This window comes from Cygnus atratus, chromosome 1 (genome assembly GCF_013377495.2).
Source record: "Cygnus atratus isolate AKBS03 ecotype Queensland, Australia chromosome 1, CAtr_DNAZoo_HiC_assembly, whole genome shotgun sequence".
NCBI lineage: Eukaryota > Metazoa > Chordata > Aves > Anseriformes > Anatidae > Cygnus > Cygnus atratus.
The window spans coordinates 14302694-14324595 of NC_066362.1; the positions used below are offsets into that span (position 1 = coordinate 14302694).

The 21902-nt window shown below is 38.2% G+C and overlaps 1 protein-coding gene and 1 long non-coding RNA gene across 11 annotated transcripts in view; both read right to left on the minus strand.

The window, feature by feature from the left end:
* Positions 1-21902, minus strand: part of SRPK2 (SRSF protein kinase 2) — a 148978-nt gene that overhangs the window by 95950 nt on the left and 31126 nt on the right. For 2 of the 10 annotated variants that reach the window (XM_035549593.2, XM_035549592.2), the window contains exons 4-5: positions 6822-6883; positions 3042-4579 (exon numbers count right to left, since the gene is read on the minus strand). The exons of 7 other annotated variants lie outside the window; for them this stretch is intronic. In XM_035549593.2, the coding sequence (XP_035405486.1) occupies positions 3042-3111 (70 nt within the window). In that variant the 5' untranslated portion in view covers positions 3112-4579; positions 6822-6883. The remainder of the gene's footprint in view (positions 1-3041; positions 4580-6821; positions 6884-21902) is intronic. One more of the 10 variants, XM_035549597.2, reaches the window with a different exon arrangement.
* Positions 17300-21440, minus strand: LOC126913154 (uncharacterized). Its single transcript, XR_007707744.1, has 3 exons — positions 21052-21440; positions 20511-20629; positions 17300-19973 (listed from the first exon to the last, which is right to left on the minus strand). It is a non-coding gene; the product is annotated as an uncharacterized LOC126913154 (long non-coding RNA).

Consider the following 21902-nt stretch of genomic DNA (forward strand, 5'->3'; position numbering starts at 1 on the left):
CCTGGACACTGACTGAAAATGTATCTCACTCTTACAATCCAACATGACTTTTCATTCCTTTTGAATAAACAGATATCAAGAAGGCTAGGATTTTATAGCAAAACAAAATCCAAAGAGCTTGGAATAAAGTGATCAACTGATGCACTCCATAAGCAAGCTTCCAGACAGGCTTTTCATATTACCTTGATAAAAATGGATGCCTAGAGATTATTATACTTACGTTATATTGCAAATACCAGTCTACAAGATGTTAAAAATAAAATCCAAGCTACTTTGCTGCAAGCTTCAAGTGCCTGGGTGCTCTACAAGTTACTCACGAACATCTTTCTTTTATGGCTATTCCAGCACATCATTTTAATTTCACTTTTATTCAGTGGTAACAGATTTATTTAATACAGTGATAAGGAGAATTTAACTGAGATGAGACTTCACAGTAAGAATAATTTCTGGAATTATTAACGAGGGGTCCCATTCACAAGTTAATAAAATTTCCATCACAACATTATTTAAATCTGGGGGGGGGAGGGGGGGGTCATCTCCTTTTCTCTCTCCCTCTCCTGTCAATTTGAGATATTCTCTTATTTGGGATTTACCTATTCTTTATCTCTGCTTTTTGAGATTTTTTTTTTCATTTCCTAAGAGAACCCACTTCTCCCATTTTTAGAAGAAAATCCGTACCTTTATACATCCACACCACACCCGTGAGATGACGCTGATAACACAGCTATCACTCTAGACAGAAAGCTGATCACGGAAATATCACCACCAAGATTAGACAGATGGAAACCTATTAGAGTTTTACACTAAGTGCCTTTCAGACCACGATAGAAAGATGGCTGCAGTAACAGCAACGTTATCACTTGTTTATTCTGAATATTTATAAATCACATATCCAGAAATCTGGGCTCTTCTACAGAATGTATTAGAACATACAATTTGTATACCAAGACCAAATAAAAAAAACAAAGCTCCAAATGGTGGTTACCCTACCACCCACTCAAACAGCCTTAACAGCTCAAAAGAATGTAAGTTACAGTAATATTTGTAAATTCCAAGTTAAAAAAAGAAGTAAAGAAAAAGAAAGAGGAAGAGTTCTACATCGGAGCAGCTCTTCCTGAAAGTCTCTTGGTTTCCGCCCTCCAGAGACTTTCCAACTTGACACAGAACTATCAGCTCAACTTTTGGTTAACCTCAACTGCTGTGGCACAGAGAGAGAGGCAAACGCTGGGCTATTCAGGACTAACATCAGTTAGATTGAGAAAGCATCATCTTAAATGGCTTTTATGAGTTAATTAGATAACTGTATTGATCAGCACACAGACGTACAGTGAAGACTCTGCCAGTACCTGTGCTTAATGAGCAAGCGCAAGTGTTCTCACTGACCATTTCTGGACTGTCCTAATTTCAGAGGTAACAAAAAGATGGCACTGTAAGTAGCGCCACATCCAGAAGAACAGATCGTAATAGTCTGGCTGAAAAAAGATGAAAGTAAGTGAAAATTAGCGCCTGCAAATCCAAAAGCAGCAGGTAATAGAGTGAAGTTCCCAAGCTAATAATAGCAAATTCAAGGTAGGGAAGCCACCAACTCCTCGGTTGTTCCATACACTTTATCAGCCCACTTTGAGTAACTTTACGTTGTATAGAGATCTAGTGTCGGACCGTTGGCTCCCATCCAAGACCTGAGCGAAGCAGATACACTAAGTCTCTAAAGCCATATTATTCAACCTGCAATTGAACAAAAACGAAAAAAAAAGAAGCTCAGAAAGCCTCTGCACTGCTCCGAACGGCTTCATAATCATCTTTTTTATTATTGTTTGGTTTTGTTATTAACCTAAGCAAAGCAGAGGCTAACCATTTAGAGGAAGCTGGGCACAACCTTTGTTTACCTCCTCTGAGACGTTCAGGTGTAGGTTGTGCATTAGACAGGCGTCAGATAAAGTTAAAATGGGAAGGGATTTCCTTTTTGAGAGAGATCGTTTGCTTTGCCAGACAAAGAGGAGACCAGAGGCTTGGAAAAATGGCAAGGAGAGCCCTACAAAGAAATGCTGGCAGAGTTTTTAAACAGAAGGGATTTGCAGGAAAGCATCATGCCAAAGGCTCCAAGAATGAAGAGAGAAACCTAAAAAAAAAGTTTCCACAATGAATCTTGAACAACATCAGAAAGAGAAAGGGAAGAAACCCTCCAGACCGGCCAAAGAAAAGTTACTTAAATAATGTGAAAGGAGGAAAAAAAAAAAAAAAAAAAAAAGAACAAGCAACAGAAATACACTCAGTTTTTAAGTAATACTAACACATTTTCTTAATCTATCCTGATCATAAAACAGCAAGTTCAATGCTTTTCTTTCTGTTTCTGAACAGTATATGTGTTAGGACACAAGGTAAAGATGCTTTTAGCCTTTCTCCTAAGATACCTTTAAACATCTCCTTTACCACCAATGCCCATCCTAATCTACTCCCTGTTGTCTTTTCCTTTTTTAAGGCATGACAGTACTACAGCAGCTTGAATCTTACATTTTGATTATGAAAACTCTCATCCTTCTATAAGTTGACTGTATTCCCAATGTCAGTGTTAAAATAAACAATCCTGCTTCCCAAATACCATAAAGACAGACCTGAAAATATTACGCAGAGCAAACCAACCAAATAACACATTCTTAGCAAGTTTTCAGGCATGAAACCAATGAAATGGTTTCAAGAACTAGGAACTTTAATATTACTAACTTGATTTTATCTGGACAGATCCTTGTTTTGAGCTGTGGACAGTCGTTGTGCAAATAATACATTAAGCAGCACACACGAAGGCAATAAATTAAACTTATCCTGCCAAGGCATCAGTTAACAGGACACAATTAGGCAACCATGGTCAAACAACTTGAGAGATTCACTTCTTGATCTCTTTTAGATAACATACTTTTAAAATAAGAAATAGAAAAGAGGGGTTTCTTTAGAAGACAACATATAGCAAGCTTAAATTTGATCAAAATGTGAACATGAAATAACTAGAAAATGGGGTAGTGTGGAAGCACAAAGATTATGATTACCCCAGGACAAATCCTTCTTCCAGGTGTTGCTGAGCTTCTGAAGAAAACAGTGCTTGTGTCCCAACTTCATGTTATTTGATGCTCAGGAAGAGAAGTTCAGCAGTCCATTATTAATGGAAATCAGACCTCTGGTGGTGCTTCTCTGTGATGAAACTTCTTGTCTTCCAACTGCTTTACGTGACCAGAAAGAAACAGAGGGCTGGCCTAAATGGTTTAGTCCTACTACAACAGGACGAAACTCAGTAAGTACAAAGCAGGCATCTTTCCTTTTTGCATCAAGTAAGACCTCTTTAATAAGCCTAGAAAGATTACTTCACGTGCAATTTCAAGATTACAACAGAGCTGACTTGAAATTCCTACAAGTCCTTAGAAACATAAAAGGCTGTCAGAAGTGGCAGTGAATACAACGGGACTGAAGCCAAATGTCAATATTGTCATCCAGCAGACTTTGAGAAGCTAATACTAAGTTTGCTTGTTACTTTCTTAATGGTGTAAAGTCAATGCAGTCTTCGGGGAATTTTTGGTCTGCGTTTTCTGACCTTCTCTTATAAACAAAATTGAAGGTCTCTCTGTAACAGGTAATTGTTCCCCTTGTTTCTGCCAGTTTCCCACTTGGCTTAAGTGTAGCAACTGTGTCAAAGTTTTATCCATGTCATCAGGTCTGCACACATTCATGGGGTTTGATTCCAAGATATCTAGAAGAGGCAGGCTGAGAAGAATACAAGGGGTGCCCAAGCATCCCAAACAGTCTCCAGTGTTGTCTACTTTTGTTAGCAGAATCAGCTGCTCTCATATTAGTTTAACACTGAAAAATACCCCTCCTAGGGAGATTACACTAATATTTTCAGTTTTACTCCTATTCAGATCGCTCCCTAGTGATCTCAGATACAGAAACACTGACTTTTCACATCTCAGAGATACAGAAACACTGATTTTTCACATCTCCTATATACTCAGAAGTCCGCAGGAATCATCTGCACTGATACTTTTAAATAATATTTCATAATAATATCACTGTGATCCTTCTAAAATGAGTTTTCCCTGTGTTTCAGCTGAGGTTGAAAAATAATACTTTTATCAATAAAATTCCAAAGAAAAACCTCTCTTCCTTCAAAACAGCTGCCACCACCTGTTCATACCCAATGATAAGCTAAGCTAACTCTAAAAGACGGACATCTGTCATCAGCATGATGCTGCTAGTAGTTCAACTTTGTTCCCATTAACACCAAGGAATAGCGGGGATGATTTAAAAGACAGTACAGACCTCTAATGGCAGCCTTTGCCTCACTTCTACAGAGGTAAATGGAAGATCATTTACTGAGAACTCACCAATGATATTTTATTCACAAGCCACAGTGACACTACTACCATTTTAAAACTTCATTTCATTGAACCTTCACAACAAGGAAAACGGGCAAAAGCAGGGGATACGGAGAACAGTGGCACGTGATAGGAAGGAAAGATGTGCTGCAGGAGATCTCAGGTGGAAAACCAGAAGCTTGAGAACACCAACCATCCAGCTAAGTTTGGTTTTGCTTCTATAAAAGGGGGAAAAAAAGCATATAAAATAGAGATGAATTTGCCTTTTACTTGTTTAAATATTCTGTTTCCAAATACACACAAACATACAGCCTAAATATCATGCTTAATACCTCTGAAGAATTTTAAATACATTCAAATTCTTGAATTTCTTTTTTATGTTTGTACATGGAAATTTTTGAAGTTTGCAGATAAACTTCAGAAAGCATTGGGTATCTAAGAAAAAAAGCATTAACGATATGCTACAATTACTCTAAGAATGACCCATTATAAACCCAGTGAAGCAGCATTACAGTTGAACATAACTATGAATTTGAATTTCTTTTAAGTCACCCACATAATTTTAAACTAAGTCTTGTTGACATAATCTGCCATTTGATCTTTTGCCAGGCTGTAGTATTTGTTCATTAAAATGCTTACTGAAACACAAAGACGACTTTAAAAGGAATTCATCATTCTTCTAGTTCTCCTTGGGCTGGCAACATTCTTTGGCCCCAAGACCAAACCGTTGCTTTTCCCTCCCTCCATCCATACCAGCAAATCTGATGTTCTTTGTGCCCAGTTCTTGCCCAGTACTCATTAGCTAAGAAATCTAAGTGTGAATGGGGAAAAAAAGAATACCCAATAACCACTCTGTCCAATGTTCGAAAACCTGAGGTTGTATAGAAAGCCATTCATCAAAGGAAAAACCATTTAAAATTTAAGTATCTTTTTGCATAACTACTTGTCAGATTAAATGCTAGTAAAGCACATCAAGGAAAACATTATTAACCCCAAATATGGCTGTGCTTATTTTTGTTATCTCATTATTTGTATGTATTTATCTGTCCTTATTATGAGGAGGGTTATGTTTAGAGGGGACAGAGTTAAGAACATATCTTAGCGGTACTGGAAAATGGAAAGCTTGTTCCTGCAAGTATATCCATTCCCTTGGAAAAAAAAAAAAAACAGCAAGAACAAAAAACTACCACAGCCAAATAGTCACTAAATATCTTAAAAACATATCCTCCTGTCCTTTACAATCAGTTGTCAGTTGCTCCCTGTTACTAGCGAAAAAGCATCTTCATACAGAAACAGTTGTAAATTATTTAGCTAGAGACAGAATGATTTAAGTATTAGTGTTAGTCAAAAGACAACAAATGACTAGCAGTATTTTCCAGACCTTGTCTAAAGAGAGGCAAATGGTTTGCTGAGTATGTAGGGTCAGCTTTTCTGACAAAGCTCAAAGTTCAACATCCAACATAATAATGGAGTGTTTTTTTGCACCCTCAAACTAGATCACTTTAATATCTTTGCTACTTAAATAATTAAACAGAATGGATAATTTCTGATTTCTAGTCTAAATATATTTCTAACTTATTCCTTTTGTGATCTCGTGTACAATCATTACTGTGTTAGGATTCTTTTGACAACAGCATTTTCTCTCAGGTCTGCAATTTGTCTAAATGCCTACATTCTAGTCACATTTTCAAATATTATTTTTTCCACTCAGGAAAAAAAAACTGCTCCAACCTTGTAGAATGACAAACTAAATTCCAGTCTTAAGATAAAACAGTTTTCTATTCATCCAAACTGAGTAAAGCATATGTTACCTTCTAAGGACTAACAGAATGACTCAAAAATCATGCATGCAGTCTGACATCTGCCTCTCATAGGAGATCAAGCTACACTACGTAACCAAAAGGATTAAATTGGGTCACAATTATTAAATCCACGTTATAATCTTAAACTCCAGCTTAGAGTATCTCCTTTGCCTTACTAATTATTATTATTCAGCGTTCCAAAGAGCTTTATGTTTTTACTTGTTACAAATTTCCCAGTTAAAAATCCCTATGGTAGAAATATTTTTAAACAGAGGTATTTTGACAGGATATTCGCAGGATGTTTTTCAGTATATTCTGTCAATGTTTTTATACCGTGCTCATCACCACAGTATCTACGTAAGCAGCTTTTCCAAATATTCTTGCAAGATTTTCGTATTTCTTAGCCAATAGATAGTTTTACTGGATTTTTGTATGGAATTCTTTACTGTAAAGATGATGTCTCAGCTCTGCTCCTGCAGAAAACAAGATGGGACTTGTTTCACCTTTTCTGGACTCAATCAGTTCTAAGAAAAAGCTCCTTCAAAAAAGTAACGTGTCATCCCGAGCACAAACGGAGCCAAAACCCTCTCCGCTTCAGCAGCAAGTTCCTCCAGCCCACTCGCCCCAGCAGGACACGGGGCCACGTTGATGATCTTACCTGAAACACAACTCATCAGGGTGGTTAAACAGCAGTCTGTCAAACGTCAGTCAAGCATGTCCCTTGTTGTTTACATGGGAGGAACCAAGGAGAAAGGGAGAGAAACATGAGGCATTTTTATACAGAGAAGGAATGAGGGCCAAGGACGAGGTGTCCAGAGCAGCCATGAGAAGGCCCAAAGGCCTGACACAGGCCCCACACATCCAGTCACACCCAAACCCTCCTGGGTTTTCCTACACTTCCTCAACCGTACAGCTAACATACAAATGATCCTGTCCGTGCCCATGTCAACTGTGTAGACTAGATTCTGGGAATCACTGGCACCACCACGTGAAATATTGAGGCTTTGCCTCAGAGCAACCTTCACAGCATTACAACAAACCTTGAAATTCCATATCCGAAGACTTGGGCATCCTTCAGCACATACTTTCCAGCTAATCTCTCGTACAAAAGGCAACTGGTGGCCAATACAAACAAATACTATTTTCAATCATTAATTGCCAGTGCCCTGGCTTTACACAGCTGCATGAAAAGACACAAGGAAGTTTTTCTTTTTTTCTCCCTACACTCTGAATGGATATAGCAGTAACAGAAGCAGATATTTATTTGAAGTGTTGCAAATACACCCTTAACCAGGTTAGTCTGGCCATCAGCCAAAATCTTCAAGTTCTTCTATGTACGCTTTCTTTACTGCAAGGAACAGAAACAACTTCAAATGTCTGTCTAAAGTCTGAATGAAGTTACAGCATGCATCTTGATTATCTATCGCTGTATATTATAAATAGAAGAACATGCTACATTCAAAAATAGAAAAAAAAAGATGGGTTGTTTTCAATTAAGGGAGTGCTGTGAAAGCCTTCTAGTCCTGAATTACTTCCATCAGGAATATTTTTAATTTTATACATAAAACATGCAACACAAACATAGAAGTACATGCCAAAGTAGCCCCTTGCTTTCCGTTTGCTCTGTTCTTTGGAGAAACAGGATGTTGATTTAAAAACAACACGCCACGTTATACATTTGCAACGACAACAAATGATCGGAAAGGAGTCTGGAGAAATACCTACAAACTTTCACTTTTGAGAAAAGGACTAAGTAGAAGAAATGAAAAAAAATCTTATCAGAAAAAATTTTGGCAGCTACACACAAAATATTTACGTAGGAAAGAAAGGAGTTCAAAGTAACCACAATAATGGAGGAATTTACAGAAAGCAGAGAGGTCTGTCCAGACACGAGATCTGATCTTGCAATCAGTAAGGCAATTTATATCTCCACTGCTTTTTTTTTTTTTCCCTCCCCAAGTCTCATCTAAATCGTATCCTAATCATCTACTGCTGATGAAAAATCCAGTGCATGCTTTGCTGGCCTGCAAGTTAGCTCTACCTTTTTTCTTCTTACACCCTCTCCCCTCCTCCATCTGACTTTCCCATCACTTATTGAGCAATCACATGAGACACCTGGCATTGCCTTGTCTAAAAGCTGGCTACAAATAGTTTCTTTGGCACTGAAGACACGATGATGTAGGTGGTAAGTCATCACCATCCACTCCGCAACTGTGTAGTGACACCCCTCAGTAGCTAATCATGCTGGCTTTCATTATCTTCCATCTCCTACGTGGCACGAAGCGGGTTTTGTTGAGCGATGCCGCTAAAAGCGTAGGACCACGCCAGTCAGCCTCCTCCTGTCTTCTGACCCTACCAGCTCCTCTCAGCACCGGCGGCTAGCAGCTACTGAGTCAGCAATGCTGTCACTTGTCCAGGCACACCCAGCCTCTTCTCCAAACCATCATGTTGGAGCTTTCGGTCTCCTTTCGGTCCTCTGCTGCACAGATAGGCAGAGCGAAACGCCTTGATTTCACCATTGGCCTCCAAAAATCAAGATTTTTAACAACGTAGTCCTAATTTTGGCAGCTGGTAGAGCACCACTTGAAACAATGCACAATGTTGAACAGACTGCCATCACGGTCAGTTACATCCTTCACAAAACAAACAAACAAAAAAACCCTACTGGAACTAAAGGAAACTTTGTTTAAAAACTAGACTAACACAGAGTTCTAAAGAGCTCAAAAAGAAAAAGAAAACAGGAAGAAAAAGCAGATTTGCAGGTAATCCTCTACCTATTACATTAGGTATCATTGAGGGTTCAGAGAAAACTCAGAGAAAAAGTGTCCTCTGATACTATACTTCCAGTTTTCTTTTATTAGAAACAAGCAACAATGTTAAATAAAATTAAGACCTCATGAAAAAGCATTGAAAGTTAAATCATCTAAATTCTCTTCCAGTTTCACTATCCTATTTACCATTCCCTAAAGTATCCAAGTTTACAGTCATAGAAGATGCACGCTTGAAAATCAGACAATTCAAGTTACAACAGGACTGGCAAGTCTAGCCTAGACAAAGCCTACTGATGATCATCCTGGCTCCCCTTGCTGCAAAGGAAACACGCTTCAAAGGTTTTACGTATTTGCAAATACAACTACTATTTCTCCCTGTTTACAGGAAATTTTAAATATAAATTTTTTAAATAATAGATTTATATAATCATTATTTGCTCCTAGTGTTTAAAACCTGTAATGAGATATTTTTTATATATGCATGAAAATGGGGAAAAACAGAAGTAATAAGCATTATCAGAAAGAACCAACCCTTACAAGCCAATTTTAAACGTTATCTTGTTAAGTCATAAGAATCAACAATTTACTTTCAAATATTAATTAAAAGCTAGATTATGAAAAAGATGAGAGAGAGTACAGAGACTATTGGGAGACAGGGAGCAAAATAAAATCAGCAGAAATTACTCAGTGCAGAGAAAAATCAACCAGGAGAAAAACAGCAAAAATTCTGGGAGAGGACAAGAGAAGAATATTGAGGAGAAAAGGTATGTTGCCAAGGCAAAGAGAGAGCTGAAGATAGTAGGCAAAGAAGGATATAAAAGCTCAGGAGAGTGTAGGAAGAAAAGCAAACTGAAAAAAGATAAGGACTAAGCCTTGCAAGGGAAGACATTGAATGTAGCAAATGTGCTCAACTTAATGGAGCCAATGTGTGCTTGTTTTGGAGAAGACAGACAAGAGCACTCTAAGTATTTGAAGGAAGATTAACTTGTGCTCTGTCTGCAAGATACATAGGAATACGTACTGGAAATACAACATCCTTCCTTTCCTTCCAAAACAGGGACCTGACTGCTCCCCCAGCCACTGCATTGCTCCTCCTCCTCCAACAAGCAGCCAAGCAAGGACAACAGCAAGAAAGGGCCAGTCTGTGAGTTGTAGGCAGCACCTTACAATTAACACCACATTCTGGATATTCTTATACACTGGAAAATATGATATCTTGCACTCTTAAAAAGTGAGAGAACCTGTTGCATCTGCTTTTTTACATTAGAAATTCAGCTTTTACCTATAAAAAATTGTAAACGAGGCAGTAGAAGGACATCACAAAGAGCAAAATAATGAACCCAAAAATAGGACTTTTCAGATATTTGTGTAATTTTGCTGTTATTTTTCACGCTTGTTTTACTACAAGGCTAGTGAGAAGAATTTGCTTTTTAAAAACAAAAAAACAAATGCACACCTCCAATTGCTATGCTAAAGTTGGAAAAACTCCCAATCAACATGAGTCACCAAATCACCTCCAACAAGAACAAAAAGGCAGCAAGACTTAACATTGCCCTGGTCTATTTTCACTTAGATATATAAACAGGAAAAGCGACTGAGAGAAAACATTCAGCCTTGCTTTACCCCCCAGGAAACGAAGTCCTTACCTTTTTCCTTTGCTAATTGGCTCGAGAATGCATATCAGATGACTAGATGATCAAGATCCAGAAGAAATACGCAAGAAAGCGTAGACTAAGTTATTTTGCATTACACTTAGCTATGTCCAAATGTCCTTTCAGAAATCTAGCTGGAATGGTTTCAAAAGCTACCAAACCCAGCAATTCGTTGTGCCCTCTACCAGAAGTTACCGACCTCCAAAGAACATAAAAATAGTCTGCCTGATTACTGAGCAAAGGCTGCTCACAAAAAGCCAGCTGACCCTGAGGCACATGGCCCAACCTGACTGCTCTGTTACAGCAAAACAGAGAGCTCAGATAGGAATAACTCAAATTGCGCTTATTATACATATCAAAGCTCATCTGACCATGCCAGAGTTCTACTTATAGCTGCTCTACTAATAGAGAAATAAGTCTAAGGCCCCGTCTACAGGGAACTCTGGCCACTAGGGCATCCGTAGCGTATAAATCCCTAGAGCAGTATGGAGACATATTAAGGATATAAGCATTATTTTTAAAAGGAGAGGGAATTGCCTTCCTATGGTAACTTGGTCCGCTGACTGAAAAGGCATGATGACAATTTTAGATCACTTTTAGACAGCTTAAACGAGGTGAAATGAATTCTGCCTTTTAGTTTCTACCTGACTTACTGTAGGCTCCTTTTGCCACAGACAGGGAAAGGAGACGTTCAGGACAGAGTTAATCTCATCTAGTTGGTTAACCTAATTCCAAACAAGATGAATCACCCAAGTGCCACTTTCTTTCCACCAATAAGTCTGGATTCCCAAATCGGATGCACACACCATAGTCATCCCCACCAGGTCAAACGAATCCTATCTTTATTGCAGGGTTTCAGGCAGCTGTATCAAGGCTTACAATCTTCACCTATTTAGGTAACAATTCCTGTAATGATTTAACCTGGGATGAAAGTATCATTTAATGTCACTCTTCCTTGTATGTTGATTATATCACCTCACTTTCCTTCCTTAAAGTAGGAAACAGGGAAGGCTATGGGTTTGATTTTTTTTTTTTGTCTGTTTTACTGTGAAGTCACTTAGGTGTTCAAAATTTTCTTAAAATTGTTATTATTCATTGCAATACATGTATGATGAACGTTAGTAACAGGTACCTTTACTAATATAACTACACTAATACCTAAATCCCCCTCCATAGAGGCAAGCCTCAAATCATATTTATTCTTCCTTGGAAAAAGAAAAGAACCTGGATATGACAAAGTTCAAAGAAACTCTGAAAAAAACACAAATCAGGGAGGGTACCAGAAGAGATTGGTAAGCACTTATAAAGACAAAAAAAATACTGAAAGAAGAACACGTCAGCTGAAAAAATAGTTACTAACAATCAAGACAGAGAAACAAGCACAAACAGAAACTTCAGCTTTATTTCCTTCATTCATTCTCATTAGATTCTCAGTTTTGAAAAGCACCAGAGATGGGGATCTCTGTTCCACCAAACTGCTTGCAATAGCAGAGTACCACACAGGTGTGAGACTCTTGGGCATTACAAGGTTACAAATATACAAAGTGCAACATACTTTAAAGTTTGACCTTTATGTATTAGCCTTGACCATCTGGCCCTACTTGCAGAGTTTCAGGGTGCAAGCAAGGTGGGCAGAGCATACCTTGGCCTTTATCAATCACTTGTTTCAAAGTCGTGCAATATTGGTGAGTTTTCTGTACCATCTTAGAGTTACATTTTAGTTCTTAGGGCCTCTCCTCAAGCAAGAGCTTTTAGATAAAACTGTGTTTTCAATACTGCCCGACACGCTTCCCATCAGTGTGCTTTTAAAAAGGCCTCTCCTCCTTGCCATTGTGCTTGGAGCACTCACCAAAACCAAATACTCTCAGTCACTGCTAATTTAACAAACCTGGCCTTAACTGGGGTTTGAAAGTTTGCAGCCAAGATTTACTCCTCTTTGTCAGTTAAGAATCTTTTGGCTAGGCTAAAATTGACACAATTACGAGACTAAAATGATGCACTGGCCATAAAAGAATAGATAAACCCTGCATATCATTACCTGCTAACACATTCCTAAACAAGCCTGTGATATGCATATATTATTTACAGGCTGTGCTATTAGTCAGCCCGCTGGCAGGCCTTCACCAGCCTTTTCTTACTCAATTTTAAGTACATGTTCTTAAATCACATCAAGGCTTTTTTAATTATTTTTTTTTTTTACCTTGTTCTCAGACCATTTTCGTATGCTGAACAAATCATCTGTATGTTTTAAGCTACTTATTACCCTCTTCTGAGATCCCCTCAGAGAAAACGTGTTTTGGACTACTGGTTGCCCTTATACTGTGCAGGAACACAATTAATACAAGAATTTTAAAACGATGTTTTCCTTCCTCAAAGATGACACAGATTATGTAGTGACAGCAGTATGAAATTAGAGAGGCACTTCAGCCAAAATCTGAATAGATGAACACTGGAGATGAAGATCAAGCCTACAGTAGAAGTCTGAAGATAAATCATAAATATGGATTGAAAACAAAGCAAATATTATCTATTCGGATGGCAACTTTTCAGGCTGAGCTCATTTTCTCAAATAGCTTTGTTACACTGCAGCATTGTCAGGATGGCTCAAAGAACAGCGACCTTCTGCTGTAATTGAAAAACCATATATAAACTGTTATGTAGTGACTAGGAAAAGAAGCATGGTAAACAGCTGTGCCTTCCATTTTAAAACACAAAGCTATATACCCTGCAGTTACCTGAACAGGTTGTTTCTTATTAAGTATTTTCCACAAAAATTCAATTCCTGTGACCCTACCGGTCGGCTCAGTGTTTTCCAAGCTCCAGGACCTGACAGCAGGTTTCATCACAAGTTTCTGACACTGAGACAAGGATCCCTTTAGCTTTTCTGTACCAGCAGAGCTAAACCAGCTCTCTGGATGAGTAAGAGATTTACCACTGACAGAAGTTCTGCCCCGTAAGACACATTTTGACAAAGTAAACATTAAACTCTCAATGAAAACTTTCAGGAGTACAGTGGAGTGGAGAACAGGCCCTTGCTTAACACTAAATCCCTTTGGTAATCCTTCTTGTTTAACATTTTGCTTTAATGTTTAAAAAAATCATTAATTACCTTTTTTCCATTGGCATTTCTCAAGGCAGAGTGATTATAACACTGCCTTTTGTATCTCTGTAGGAAAAACAAGGCTTGTCACTGATGGTGCTGTTGAAGCACAGCTTTCCTCTCATCTGTACAGAGACAGCTGTACTATATGCAATTCCTCAAAAAACTACTCTCATGCCCTGTAAGGATCAGGATACATTTGTTTTATCGTCAAAGTATTGTAGCAAAAGCTCATTCAAAACACAAAATGTATTTTTCCAGCACTGTGGAGAGTGCCAACTGTCAGGGAGAGCCCAAGATGACAATTCTCCCTTTCTGAGGATTGTTATATTGTCTTTCCATTAAAATCACTTAGGTTCTCTCTTTCACGTGTCTGTAAAGGCACCAAAAACACCTACAAAGAAACGCTAGGTTAAGGATGCTGTACATAGATACAGCGTTAGGGTATTCAACCTGTTTTAAGCTGCACTTTCATGTTAAGCCCTCATTCATATTAAGCCCTTATCTTTTCCTCCTTCAGCATTATAGGCACGGAGCGTTTCTGACAGACCTCATAGCCCCCTTCAGAGTCCAGTTTTCCATATTTTAAGTTCTAACACCACCATCAGGTGCAGACGTCACAGTCATTGCTGAGATTCCCCCATACACCAGCCAGAACATCTTACATAATAACGAAGTATTCTCGCACCGTGTTTACATTACATTATCCTCCGTTAGGGTTAGAACATACTGTTCCATATAAAAACACCACGACAAGACTGCTTCCCCGAAGAGTTTATAGTCTAAGAATGCAAGGAATACACCGGGGGGAGAGAAGGCAGGCATGGGGAGATAAAAGCACTTATAAATGCATCTACACACGCAATGTTTATTATTAGAGTAATGCAATTGCCAACCATATCCATCATCCCCTCAACTCCTCGTGGGTATGAGAGCAGAAAGGGCTAAGAAGGTTGAAAAAGTGCAGCAGCTAAAATGTTAGTCTTGGAGGGTATTTTTAGGAAAAGGAACATCATGGGAGGAAGAATAGAGCATTTATAGGAGATAAGGAACGAGTGGGCAAGGCTTACACTTTAACAGATACAAAGAGACAGACGAGCAGGGAGATTTGCACATGAAGGAGGGACACAGTGGGCAGGTGCAGATAAGGAAAAAAAGAGCTGTATCAGCGTAACAGGGAATGTTGATGAAGAAATCTTAAAAGGATGATTTGCTCAAAATAAGAAATAGAATACATTTCGTATGCGCCTTGGAAGGACTACAAGGGATGATCCTGTAGTAATCACGTTGGTGGATGAGGCAGGCATACAATTTGAGAGAGAGAAAATGTGTATCTTCCCACTTGAGAAGCCACCTAGAATGTAAATATGTATTATTGCTCCCAGCCTCAATTAAGATTCTCTTCTGCATTTCATAACTTAAGTGATAGCCATAATATCAAGCACTCTTTAAAAAAAAGCTAGGGTTTTCATGATTCCATACTAACTTCACATAAAACAAGCTGATAGTCTAACACGACTTCATTTGCAAGATGTTATCTTTAGCAGCACAGTGTTCTTTAACATAATGGACTAATAGCATGCAAAACACAGAATCCTGAAGAAGGGCTTGGTAATCTCCTTGCAGTGATGCCTCACAGGACAAATGACCATGTCTTTAAACATTACTCTGCAACCAAATACTTTAAAATACCTTCCTCTTAGTGTTGCATGACCTAATTAGGATAACAAAACTACACCTTTCTCAATTAAATCTATATTTCTTCTAAATCTCAGCTGAATTTTGTATTTACTGAGTTATATGCTTAGTAGTAAGGTTACTAACAATACCTTGGTAATACTGTTTACCTTAAAAACACTGGCGCATACATTCGATGTTATCTGTATCTGCTTTTTGCTTTTAAGTATGCAGCAATATAGAGACTGCTGCAGTATCTTTATCTGCTTGTGTCTTTCTAGATTCACACATTTCTGCTCCAGGAAATCAGTAACTGCACAGTGTTACCAACTGATAGCAATTATCAGCAATGTCACACGATCAGTCAACGTTTCCTTTCTACAGTTGACCCCAAACCTCAAAAGATACTCAACTAACCCTCAAAAAGAGGGCCAGGGTCTCTTTGCTCAATTCTTTGATGACACTAGAGAAATGAAAGTAGCCTTCACCCACTACAGCTTTCACTCTAAATCTTCTCTCAACATCCAGTATTATAACAAACTCCTCCACCTAAGAGAAGAGGGCTCTAAGCACCACTTACTTCAAGGACAGAACTTAGCATGCAGAATTTCTAACTGCGTGTGGCCTGCTGATTCATGCGAGACAAAGGTTAAACAACAGCTTTTTATGTATATAAAATTCATTAAGTGTACACCTAATGATTTTCTATAAACAAATACCAGCTAATAACCAACAGAGACCAAAAGCTCTTTGTCTATCAATTGCTTCTCTTCTCATTCTCGAAAAGAAAGCCCTATTTTAAGTCAAATTATTTTAATCGAAGCGTAACGATCTCACTGCATTATCACCATTGTAATCACTACCTGCTCATTGAGGAGAGTCTCTGAAGAGTTCAAATGGCAATAATCATCAACACACTTACACTCGGCTCCAGCTCTCCTTAGCATCAGGACAACAGTGCAATTTCCTTGCTTTTCTAGCATCAAGGCAATCAATTAAATAAATTCCATGAAACTAAATCTAGAAGTGAGAAAAGTAACATAGAAGGGAATTATTTAAACTATCGAGTTTTAAGCATGACTGTCACTGATTTCCAAGTTTTATGGACATCCGTACTCCAGGCAGGATTTATTTCAGAAAGTTTACGTAGACTCTGTTGGCTTTATCTTCATGTGCAGTCTGGATGTAAGCCTGAATTGTAGAATATCTTACTTACCCCTTTGGTGATTAACGTGGTGTATTTAAATTACATCCTTTTACATACAGAGAAGGTAACTAAAAAGGCAGAAATATAACTTCTGGCACCTAATGGGACAAAGTTTAATAGGATAATGCTTATTTGTAGGATAATAATGCAGAGATACACCAAAGGGCATTAATTTTCAAAGCAATACCTATTGCAATTGCTTAACAGTATGTGGACTGCTATACTTTTATTCATTACAATCAAAGTATACAATAACATAGAATTACTTATAATTCTCTTCTAAGAAGAGACGTCAGAAACGATCATCAGACTCGGGTTTGTGCTTGAGCTATTTTTCCACATGGGAAAGACAGATCTCAAAATTCAGAGCCATTGTTACTGATGAGGGAATTCATGAGCCTGAGGAACGTCCTGACAGGGCCTCCAGAGCCCTTGGCTTGAAATTACTTTCTAGGAGGAGGCAAATGAAAGAATATAAAACCTACGAAGAGGGTAATTTATGAGAATACGAAGTATTTTTCTCTGTTGGAGAGCTGGCAGACAGTGAGCTACTACAATGTTCAGTATTATTTACAGAAAACAATTATGGAGCTTATGATCTAAAAGATAAGTCGCTACATCAGGTTTAAACTTCTGCAAAACGAAATGCACGTACAGGGGAAAAAACAACAAAAAATGGCATCACCCTCAAAGCAAAAAAAGAGCACACATACAATACACAATGCAATAAGCTTAAAATGCCTTTTAAGTGGCAACGTTTTTATTTTATTATTTTTTTAAAAAAAGATGACAACACAGGTTTTGAAGGAGCTAGGAACTAGCCTCCTAGGCAAGACACTGAGTCTCTAACGTTCCCAGGCCAAATCACTGCGACTGCGCTGAGGATGTGCCGAGTCTAAAATCATTCTGCAGATCCCATTTATTAGCGTCATGGTGTGAACGATTTAGAATATAACTGCAAATAGGATGAAGAATTTCTAGCAGTGCATATGGCCATGTGACTTTGAACTGCAAACTACTGATACAGATAGAGCTTTTTTTTTTTTTTTTGGCCTTTGCAGACTAAGCTGCTATAAAACCTACCAGAATCATCTGCTGAAGCAATTTCAGGTGCACGTGTTAACACCATACAGTCCTTGGACAACTGAGTCTTCCTTGCAGCACCTGTGGCCACTGTTCTTAAAGCTGAAGTCAGCTTGTCTTGACAGCAGGAAAAATCTTTCAGATCAAAACTTGGAAGCAATGAGGCTCAAAACAGATTTATTTCTCTTAAAAGACAAATGGTAAAAACCAAATACTCCCTGAACTTTAAACATCTCAAGAACATTTACAGGACTTTATCTTTCCCTTTGCTGATAGGCTTTCATTTAACTAATCATTTCCTTACAGAAGCACTGGAAAAGCCTGTTTTCATTTATGATATAATTGGGCTGCAGGTTTACAACTATACTGTTAAGATAAGGATATTGCTTTATAGATAACTTCTAACATCTGCAGTCATCTCTAATACGAGTATCAAGCAAGGAAAACAGGCAAATAATTTAGAAAACAGGTATACAAAAGTTTTCTAAGTCCACAAATGAGTCCAAAACCAGCCTACTTTTAGAAATTCTGTAGCACATACGTCACTCAAAGGGATAAAAAAGTATTTTTCCTGTTTAAAACATCATGAATGTTAAGTCCACCCTCCTCATTTTTCATCTGGTTTAGATCAGACAAGTAATTCCTGCTCTGACAGAGAATCTCACTGTACAAATACTCTGACTGCCCAACATGGCCTTTAATTTTCATTTCATAATTTAATCACTGCAAATTAGATGCACAAAAATGAAGAATTTGTTCCGTGAGCCCCACCAGCTGATGTCTGAGATGGGAACAAAAGGTCCCCTTTGTCTACCAAAAAGATGCTTTCCTAGGCAACCTCTGACATGCCACTTAAATAGGAAAGAGGAGCCTAAAGCTTTCCATAAGATGAAGTCATATCCCCATTTGCTCAGTCAGGATGCGACCTTTGCTGAAGGCTTTGAATTTACCTAGCATAAGTTATTACCAAAAACTGGTTTGTTCCATTTAGAATATCCACGTGCTACAAGTAACAGAAAAAATGAGCAACCTGAAACATCCAAAACAAAATTAAATGTAGGTCTCATGCAAAATAAGTCTGATTTACTGATGCCTTTAAAATAGTGACTCAAGAACACTTGATTCAAATATATGCGTTACTGTAAGTACCTAAAAATCAGTACAATAACATTTCTATTCCAAGTCTAATCATATTCATCTTCTCGTACTGGATTTATTAAATTATCAAAGGTCTTGATTTCAGTTCATCACCAGCAGCATCATAATCAAATAACGAAGGAAATTCAGAAGTAGACTCGTGCTGGAATAATCCACTGTGACTTAATAGTTTAATTATGCATGCTTCAGCCCACGATAAGCTACTGTAAGGTTTTTCTTTACAAGTCTGAGATATTTTTCCCCATCATTGCCTAAATAAGTAGCTAAGTATTCCTAGTTGCTTTGTTTTTATATCTCCATGGAAGTGTTCACAAATAATATGAATAAAAGCCCTAATGTCTGTTTTAAGACTTCATTCCCCAAACCTGACCCAGAAAAATTTAATATGCCATTTCTTATTATTGCTTTTTAAAAATAATTCCCAAGCAGCCTTCTCAGTGATCTAATTTATTTAAATTAAAATTAGCTTTCTCTCCCTGGTCTGCTGATATTAAAATTAAGCTGTGTCCCATTGTACTCTTTGGTGTTTTCCTATGATATGGCAAGGCTGTCACTTTGACTGCTCTGCTCACAGGACTGAGGTAGGATCCTCTGAACCCCTTATACTTTTTGCCTCAGTGCAAGTGCAAAACAGTGCATCTAAGGCAATGGCATCATCCTAATGGTAGTCAAAAACTGAGATAATACAGGATTAGCTTCACTTGCCCTCTTCTTTTTATGCGCTGTTAAATAATACCACACAAGCTAAAAAACAGCCTGAAATCGATACCTGTGGTTACCTCTTGAAAGTGATAACCCCGGCGGGTCAAAAAGTATGTAGAGCAGACGTGAAACACCTGTAAAGCCAAAGCCACGCTCCTGATACCAAAATTAAGCCAAAAATAAGGCAGCATAGGAACGACTAATACTTGCTTTACATTTTAGTCATGTAAGACAGTGGTGAGAGCTTCCTTCAGCTTTTCCTTCCGCAGCCCTCCCACTATAGCCCGGCGGTGAGTCACAACTGCAGCTCCCTCTCAACAGAAGTTCCACGTTTGAAGAAAGCTCGAGCATCTTTTCCAAAGCCACGCATCTTGAGTGCAGCATGAGAACGATCGTCACAGCAGCGCAGTTGCCTTTCGAGTGCCAGGCAAGCCTACAGCACAGTCAGGTCAAAGCCATACTGCAAGCAGACGGCAAAAGTCCAGGTCAAAATTTCATCGAGCAGGAATACTTCTACAAACAGATCTTCTGTTGTTGATGAAAACCAGCTCTTCTCCAGGGTTTTGTAGAAGTTCAATTCAAATTATCCATAATAAGATTGAATATTATGGATATATTACAAGAAAATGCTTCAGTTTATGGAATAGCATTCCATAATGCCTACATTTATGGCTGTATCTCAGGTCTGACAAGTCAATCCTAATTTTAGCAAGTCTTGCAGCCCAACAGAGCGCCACCACTTCAATTCCCATTAGGTTTAGAACTGAATAAAGAAGCCTGAGAATTTGTCCAGACAGCACTAACTGAGGTCACATCAGCCAAGCACAAAGCACTTCTCCTAGACAAAAACCTGGGCACAGCCATCTTCACACTTAAATGAAAATGACAGCCACAAAAATCTCAAATTCTAAGAAAACTCAGTCAAGTAGTCACACCACATGTTTACACCATGAAATAGCTTCCACACCTCCCCAATAAAACAAAAATAAATACATACCAGATCTATGAAGAGCTCTGCAATACAGGGAATTTGATCTTCCTATAAAACACAATTCCACCACTTTCCTCATTCACTCTGAAGAGTAAGGAAGCACGATGTCCTATGTACAAAGCCCACTGTCAGCAGGCAGGAAAAGTGATGATAATGTCAGCCAGGAGTACTTCTTTCTTAATGACAATTCTGTTTGTTATTTTTTTTTTATTTTTATTTTTTATTTTTTAGGATAAGTTTTTATTCAACCATGCCCATCATTAAAAATAAGGAAACAAATACCCATTTCCCTTTCCTTCCCACATTACTTTTCACAGTTAGGAAGTATTTATTAAGGCAACGTAATCAGTTTCAATTAAATTTGACAACTCTTAAGATTTCATATATATTCACAAAATAATATGCAAATGGGTAGAAATACTCACGCAAAGAAGCAATTGCAAGAAAGCTGTCATCGAAGAGAATTTCTTAATTCTCTTTTCCTAGGGTTTAAACCTTTTTTCCCCCACTGCCCTCTTCCTCCGGTCACCGCAGCCTGCCCCAGTACCTGACACCACAGCCTCGGCACCCCGCCCAAGGCTCCCCCGGTGCAGCCAGCATCTCCCACGCCTTTGTCATCCGTGTTTGGCTCAGACTCGTATCTCCTCCTGATTTGGTTTAAGGACTCACGGGCAGAAATTAAATAAATAAAATTAAGAAATTCACTTGCAATGCCTGGTTAGGTTCCTGGAAGGTCTTGAGGCTACTGAAAAAACAAGAGAGCTAAGTAGCACCTTTTTTGGCAACGCTTGCAGTATTTGGTGGCTATCAAGGAGATGAGTTGCGTTAGTTGATATAGTTTAAAGCAAATTAGAACAGTATTTTCCACTCTTCAAGCAGGAAAAACACTGCTGGTTCCAAAATCATGGCAGTTTCAAAGACTGCCACATTTTTATTATTCTCCATATGATCTTAATAACAAGCGACTAAATACCTATTTCCACAAAGCATTTTAAAAGGGAACATTTTAATTTTATATATATATATTTTTTTTTTTTTTTTTTTTTTTTTTTACACTAATCATGCAATACAAACAGAAGTAGGAAAAAGTCAACGCAAGCTTCCAGTTGAGAGGTAACACAAACTGATGGGCTGTGCCGCACTTCTTCCCGCGGGATTCCCAGACACTTGTGGGAAGCTTAAACACCAATCAATTCATGATTTAAAAAAAATGCACTAAAGAGTAACATAAGAAAAAGACTTTTTGTGGGGGGTGGAACTGACTTTTCTTCACCATTTGAATTTGTCGATATGCTCAACTTATTCATAGCACAGGTAACTGGCTGTCTCAACAGTTAAAATTTCATTTTTAACCCTGTAGACATTGTCTATCATTTATATAGCCCCTTAGCCTCAAAC